Source organism: Cebus imitator, unplaced genomic scaffold (assembly GCF_001604975.1).
Source record: "Cebus imitator isolate Cc_AM_T3 unplaced genomic scaffold, Cebus_imitator-1.0 Scaffold124, whole genome shotgun sequence".
Classification (NCBI taxonomy): Eukaryota; Metazoa; Chordata; class Mammalia; order Primates; family Cebidae; genus Cebus; species Cebus imitator.
Window position 1 is genome coordinate 4,672,848 of NW_016107439.1, and position 8,204 is coordinate 4,681,051.

At 34.2% G+C, this 8,204-nt stretch overlaps 1 protein-coding gene across 3 annotated transcripts in view; it reads right to left on the bottom strand.

The window, feature by feature from the left end:
* Nucleotides 1–8,204, bottom strand: part of SLAIN2 (SLAIN motif family member 2) — an 82,288-nt gene that overhangs the window by 35,573 nt on the left and 38,511 nt on the right. For all 3 annotated transcript variants that reach the window (XM_017540314.2, XM_017540313.2, XM_017540315.2), the window contains exons 3-6: nt 7,501–7,665; nt 5,477–5,638; nt 2,344–2,703; nt 1,213–1,350 (exon numbers count right to left, since the gene is read on the bottom strand). In XM_017540314.2, the coding sequence (XP_017395803.1) occupies nt 1,213–1,350; nt 2,344–2,703; nt 5,477–5,638; nt 7,501–7,665 (825 nt within the window). The remainder of the gene's footprint in view (nt 1–1,212; nt 1,351–2,343; nt 2,704–5,476; nt 5,639–7,500; nt 7,666–8,204) is intronic.

Here is an 8,204-nt window from a genome sequence, read left to right on the forward strand (position 1 = left end):
GGAGGCTGAGGCAGGAGAATTGCCTGAACCCAGGAGGCGGAGGTTGCGATGAGCTGAGATCGCGCCATTGCACTCCAGCCTGGGTAACAAGAGTGAAACTCCGTCTAAAAAAAAAAAAAAAAAAAAAAACTGCTTGGGTTTTCAGTGGTATGCTCCAGTACTATTTCCCCCATCCCCCACCATCTATCACTGTTATTGTGTAATACTGCAGAATGTGAGGTTTTTAAAGAATGTATATTTTGTGCTACAGCAGACGTGCCTGTATTCGCTTATCGTACTACTTGCCACAAAATAACAACTCAAGTATTTATTACAAACCATAGCTGAATTAAAAACACTGTCACATCCAGGGGTTAGTTTCCATCCAATGACCAAAACTTATTAAAAATTATAATCTACATGTGTTTTTTCTACTATTAGTTCTAAAATTCACCTCCTCTGTTTAAGAGTTTAAACTCTAAGAACGTTTTTTCTGAAAGATAATTTAAATAGAAAAGTCCTGACCAATTCTTAAAAAGTGATGGTTTCTGGCAATTTATCTCAAATTTTAATCTATAAGTAGGATGATGATTATGGATTAATTTGACATACATATTGATTCAATATTGTATTTTTCATTAAAATAGCCTTAGCAGACACAGAAAATTAAATCAAAACTAGAAATTTTAACTCAACAGATGCAGAAATAAAACGAGGGCATCCAAGAGTTCTCCTGGTATACTTCCGTTCTGGAAAGAAAAGAACAACTTCAACAATCCAACTTTGATAACAGATTTAATATACTACAGGTTTAAACAATGACTTGATTATTTTGAGTGTGACTCAAAAATTATGTAATAATCAAACTTTCAGGTGTTTTTAAAGTGCAGGTTATTAAAGAAAATTTAAGTACTTACGAAGGGACATGGATTTTGGATACACTGGTATTTCCTCTTCTAATAGTTATATGCAGAAGCTACACCTACTTTTTTAATAGTTACACTTTGCTTATTTTAAAATTCTGGAGAGAACAAAGTTTTTTATAGATATACGTACTGGCAGAATCAAGTATCCTACACAGAAAATTTAAAACTGTAATATAACTTTATCATCCAGCAACTAATAAACACTAAATTTTACTACAGCTATAGTTTAAAAAATTTTTCAGCACAAAACAAAATTTTCATTTCTCTTTAAATAATTGATACATGAAAGCAGAAGAAGGATACTTACTGGCTGAAGCCTGAGGTTGCATGCGAGGTATTCCTCCATTTGGCACTTGAAAATTTGAGTCACTTCTGCTGCTTTTCACTGAGTCAACTTGTGTATTAGATGTTCGGGACAGGTTTGGAAGACTGCGTCTTAGTTTTTCTGCAATAGAATTGTAATTAAAAATTTTTTAAAAAATCAAATCATTCTTTCAGATGGAGAAAATTAAAATATTAATTAGCATTGAAAAATTATACTGTTTAACATTTTTACTTTTATTTTGAGATGTAGTCTCTGTTGCCAGGCTGAAGTGCAGTGGTACAATCTCGGCTTACTACAACCTCCACCTCCCAGGTTCAAGCAATTCTCCTCCATCAGCCTCCGGAGTAGCTGGGACTATAGGCGTGCACTACCATGCTCAACTAATTTTTGTATTCTTAGTATAGACAGGGTTTCAACACGTTGGCTAGGACAATCTCAATCTCTTGACCTTGTGATCCACCCGCCTCGGCCTCCCAAAGTGCTGGGATTACCGGCATGGGCCACCACGCCAGGCGAAATATTCTGTTTATTTTAGATGAGAAAACAAGTAGGACTTGTCTTATTTAAAAAACAAAACAAAACAAAACAAAAACTCAATCTAGGATCTGTAAGTGGGTAGAATAAGAGAACCCTTAAAGATAACCACAAATCATATATTTAAATCAAAATCTAAATACAAATAACTTCATAAGAAAACAAAGCAAAAATAACATAATCAAGTAAAATGAAATTCACTTTCTCCTTTATTCTTGTAATGATTCACTATTAATAAAATAGTAAACTTTACTAAACTCTTGATTTACTTATCTGAAATACAAAAGCTTGGCAAAAATTGTATTACTTTCATAATAAAATACAAAGGACACTTTAAAAAAAAAACCACGGTGTTGCTCTGTTGCCCAGATTGGAGGGCAGTGGTGTGATCATAGCTCACTGTAGCTTCGAATTCCTGAGCTCAACCAATTCTCCAGCCTCAGCCTCCTAAGTTGCTAGGACTATGGATGCACATCACCATGCCCAGCCAATTAATTTCTTCCTAGAGATGGGGTCTTGCTATGTTGTTGCACAGGCCAGCAGAAACTATCTAATTAACAGTAAAATATGCTGTTTTACCTTCATTTTTAACATTGCTTGTCTGTAAATCTGTGGGATGGCCTTGAAGTGAAAGGCGAGGTTGCTGTAAGCGGCTAATCATAGGCTGTGGGGACACTCTACTATATTCTATTCCCCGAGCAGGAGATCGTGAACGAGGTGAATTTCTGGGTGACTGCTTAGGTGACGGTCGAGGTGAATTGCGTGGTGATGGTGAAAACCTGTTAACAGCAGGGTATACTGCATGATGCATATTGTCATCTTCATCATCTAAACTTTGTGCATCAAGTTCCTGATCACTAAAAGTACCCCGTCTTGTAGAATTGCAAGAAGAACCAGAACTGCGCCGAGACGTGGTGGCTGCATATTCTTGCCGGAGACCTGGCAACAATGAATGTTATTTATTTAAATTATATTTTTAGACATTTAAATATTTTTAAAGTAAAAGATTATCACTGAGCAATTCGAACAGGGTGTAAAGTGTTTAAAAAAAAAAAACTCCCTTTCTGCTTTTAGACATCCTCCCATATAAGGATGCATAAACCACATCTGAAGGTTATTTTTAAATTAAATGAAATCCCATAAACCACTGCCCAATTTCCAGATTTCTTCTTAAATCTGAAATCTGTCTCACATGGTAGAATCATAAATTTAAAAATATGTCTACCCCTAAAGATAGTAATCCAAATTTGAGAGTAATATTAAAGGAATATTTAGGGGAAACAATTACCATCCAACCAGTGGAAAAGAATACATATGTGAGTAAATAAAACTCCTTGGATACTTAATTATTGAAGTAATCTTACTCATGAAAAGGATAAAGTAGCAAACAAACACCTAACCCACTTTTAGGAATTCAGTACTTGGGCACAAAGGAAATCTTGATTGCTTCATTACTCAAGAGACTTCAATTTTTATTGTTTTAAGCTTGTTTTCAAGCTTAAATTCTAAGTCTTCGAGTAAGAATTTTCAAAGAATTCTCCTATATAGCTTGATACCTTCAAAAATACCCCAGCAACCCTGGGGGTACTTCAAGGAGTATAGATGCTTCTAGAACAACAGAAAAAAAGTTGATATGGAACATATTCAATGAGGAAACAAACTGCAATGCAGAAGTATAGAATTTAGGTAATACTCTCAGCACGTCCTGCTAACTATTGGCACTCTAGTCAAAAAGATCTGTTATAAAGTGGTATTCAAATCCTTAAGTCCTGCATTCACACACAGAAAGTGCTATTATTAACATGGTTCATCAAACTAGTAGATGAGAATCACCCTAGGGTATCTTTAAAACTATAAATTCCTAGAGTCCACTTAGCCCTTCATTCAGTTTGGGAACCAAAATAGCAACCAACAAGTTACTTAGTGTCTAGTTATAGCCAACGTGGCACTAAAGCCACCTAACAAAAGACAACAGACCAGTGAAAAGAGCACTGTTAGAAAAGAAAAATCCAGTTCCCGATGTAGGTTCTCCTAACAAGTGGATCCTAAGGAAGTCACAATCACTACAGGATCTTGCATTTTTCATCTTAAAAATGAAAGACCTTGACCAGGCAACTGCCTAAATCTGTAATTCTACATTTCTAATTATTACAAAAAACAATGCTGTAAAAAGGAAAATCACCTCTATTGTGGGGGGGGGAGGAGGGGAAGCTGTAGTTTTCAAGGAAGTATCACATATATTTTTATTATTATTTTTATTCACCAGGAAAATAAATATTCATGAATGCGAATGGCTTAGAAAAAATTATTAAAACAAGACTAAAATTTCTATTGTTACCAAAACACAATACAAAACCAAGAGCAAAGATCTGGTTGAGCTTGTAACAAGATACTAGAATCTAAAAAGCCAGGGTTCAAAGAAATGAGAGAATTATTCTAAGGTATAGAGTTAGGCAGCATTCTTTATTTTTTCACATCCACAACAATAACCAGACCCTAACCAGCTGACAATACCACGGTCTCAGTGAGGAGTTAATTAAAATTACAGAAGAAAAGAGTACTATGCTATTAGGTTGTAGGGTTAAATAAAGCAAGCACTAAGTCCTTCTCTATCTTTCTAGGGGAAGTGAATCAGCACAGTAAGAAACACTCTAGTTTCTTAAAATGCTGCAGCTTGATAAAGCTTACTACATATTTAAAGAGAACCTATTATATACACAGACAACAGAAAGTTTTTGAACTAAATCTTAGCAATGCTTCATTACCCTCAGCCAACTGTCAAGACTCTAAAATATGTATTTCAAGGATTCTTTTCATTGTAAAGGTTAAAGAGATTACTTTAGAGAAATGTTTTACTTCACAGTTAAGCAGATGGTATCTCCTAATGAAATGCATAGGCAAGAATAACTACTTTCAAATGATGACCAGGGCAAGTAGCCATGAACCCTCTAAAAAGTATTAAAAATTCTGTGCATATGTACATTTTGGTGATAAAAGGAGTCATAATTTTTATAGGAGTCTCAAAGGAATCTGCCACCTAAAGTTTCCATGGTTCCCTCTGCAACATACCATCACATGCTTCATTTAATTTAATGTCACAATTCCAATTTTCTCCTAAAGGTCTTTTTTATAGTTTATACCATGTATTCTCAAGTGAGGAGATATTTATTCCCAAGAGGGCAAAAACTGGTTCTTGGGGTGCGAAAAAATTCTTAGCTGTCATAATTGTATATGGCCCTCATAGTACTTAAACAGATATAGTGTATATATTGTGGTATTAAGATTTCATGGGGAGTGGGGGTGAAAAGGAAAAAAAGTTTTTTAAAAGGCTCCTTAGGGGAGCAACTAAAAAGAAAAAATTGAGAAACGCTGGTTTACACTAAAGAACACAGGGTGATAGATAACAATTACGAGTGACTGCCAGTGCAGAGTAACATGCAGAGAATGAATACCAGTCACAGAAGCAGAGCAGCATAAATGCTATTCTTTGTCCCTCATGCAGCATAACTGCTCTATGTAAAAATGGACTCTGAAAACAAGTTAATGAATAAACATGTACATATGTTGACTAAGCCTCTGCAATGTCTACGGCAACATTTCTACTTTCACTACATTACTATCCCCATGACACTTTAAGACATTTTAAATACACAACAAAATTATGCAATAGTAAAAAAAATCTCAACTTTCAACAATTAATTAGAATACTTACTTTCTTCCTGCATCCGGGCTAGAATCTGTACATCAGTTACATCATTTAGCTTATAATTGGATCCAATTGAATCTTCATCTAATTCTGAAGCACTTAACTCACTATCTATAGAGGACTGAGGACTGAGTGGAGGATTTCTGTCTGATGAGCTTTTCAAGTTACCTTTAAAAAAAGAAAAAAATTCACACTTTGGTAGAGCAACTATTGAATAAATGCCTACTGCAATTAACTTGATATTATATCCTTTGATTTAATTCATTCTCGTTCTGCCTTTTCTCCTTAAAAAATTCCCCTGAAATTAGAAATTGACCTCCTTAAGAAAAATGAGGTTTATTGAGAACCTATTATATACACTAATACATACTACTTTACATGCTATGGCATAAATACAAAACATCTTTTCATCTAAGTATAACTTATCTATTCTCTTATTTAACAATTCATCTTTCAACACAGTGCCTGGCAAGTAACTAGTGTTCAGTAACTATATGTTAAGGATTTCAACTTGCACAAGATAGCCAATCAAACTGCTCTATAAATAGATGAGTTTGTGATGTAGTGTTTTCTTCTCCCAAATTCACAGTCATAAACAAACACCATCATCTTTTCCCTGAATAAAAGCATTTACTTTTTTTAAACAAGAAAACTATAATTTGAAGAATATTAGATTCCTTAGAGATTTAGGAACAAAGACCATGAGGCTTGTTTCTCCTACATTATGCCATGTTTACAAAATTCCTTTGCTAAATTACTAATGAGGATCTAAGGGGTTCTCTAAAGTTTAGTAGTGAAGCATAAAACATGGGATAAAAAAAAAAAAGACTAGATTTATAAAAAGTGCTTTATCATTCTATGCAACAATCCTGCATGTTCCTTACATCTACCCCAGAACCTAAAATGCAATAAAATATATATATTATTTTTAAAAAGTACTTTATCATTATAAACCAAAAGTTAGACAGTAAGCAGGCCACAGAAATAAAGAATACACACATCCAAAAAAATCTAACTTGTTTCTAATGAAATACTTTCATCAGTTCATCAAATTTTACTAAATAATAAAATCCCAACACTGGCATTAATATTTCTAATACAGATTTATCTGAAACACTTGTTTGCCAGAATTCTTCACCATAACAGTCAGCTCCAACATGAAAAGTATGTAAGGAGAGCAAGAAAAATAAAAAATAATTCATCTTCACACTATTAATGAAAGAATAGCAGAGTACACATGACAGGAAAAGTTCTACAAGGTCAGGTTCAAATAATGCCTGAATCAAATTACTTATTTTAAACAAATATTGCAGGTTAAACTTTTTAACATATTGTCTTAGTTTGAAGTAAGTGGCAAATAACAACCTATATACTAAGCAAAGAGCAGGATCATTAGACTACGGAGTGCACAGGTCAAAATTTGAGAGGGTTAACCTTAATTTTTAAGGAAGTTATAATAGTCATAAAAACAGCTGCAGTGACAATAAGGGTAAATTAATGGGTGAATTCTTGAAGAGTAAGCTACACAGTAACAGTCTCACACACAGAACCAGAGCAGAACATTCTTTCCCTGGTTTACAGCCATCTGGCGTTCCCACATCATTTACTGCCCCTCCTACTTTTTTGGTATTTCACATCTAACCTTATATTATTATTTAGCTGCAGTATCCAAGTTTATTAAAATTCCTAAAAAGAGGTTTTAACTCTAGTTTTTACAACCCAAGAAGGCTGCTCAATAAGGTCTATTGATTAAAAGAATCACATTTGTAACCCCATTTAATTAAGCCAGACTTAAAAACTTTCAGATACATGCTAAAGAAAATTTATGTATTTAACACACTGGCTTATGTTTACACCCTTGGTGCCTAATATAGTACCTGGTGCAAAGTTGCTCTGCAATAATATTTTCTTTAACCAGTTAAAGGTTTCATAAATAAAATGAACTTGAACTGCAGATGAATGTTATTTCCTGGAACAGTACAGTAAGCTGAAAAACATTCCTTAATGACTCTATATCATTTCTTCCTTACCTGAATTTCCAGGAAGTATAAGCTGTTTGACTATAGGAGGTCGCACTGGGGTTGAGGATGGAGAATTGAAGCCACTGCTGTATGGGCTACTGGCATTTGGACTGTAAGGACTTGTGTAACTCACAGAGTTGAAAGGATTATTATATAAATTCTGCCTCTTGAGAGCTGCATTAATGAGAAGGGGGAAATCAAATTTAATAACTGAGAAAAAGTTAACATTTCATTTCTAAAGTTTTCCTATTAGAAAAATCAAATCATTATCTATCTCAATTTAAATGAAGAAATATTCTTATGGTAGTGAGGGAAAAATATAATAATCCCAACAAACTGCTTCCATTAACTTAAACTGGGTATGCAAATAAAATGGGAGTCACACCAAACAACAAAAATAATATACAAAGAGTAACTCCTAAGCAGATTATTGGTCACTTAATTCACTTCTACCATGTTGGAAAGCTTATTCTTTGATACTTGCTGTATCAATCCTGAATGACCTTTAAAAATAAATCAAACATAAAAGCACACTTATGTTTTCTCATTTTCCTGTAACAAATGTATTACTTTTTATTTAAAAAAATAGTTTTTGGGCCAGGCATGGTGACTCATGCCTGTAATTCCAGCACTCTGGCAGGCTGAGGTGGGCAGATCACTTGACATCAGGAGCTTGATACCAGCCTGGCCAACATGGTGAAACCCCATCTCTA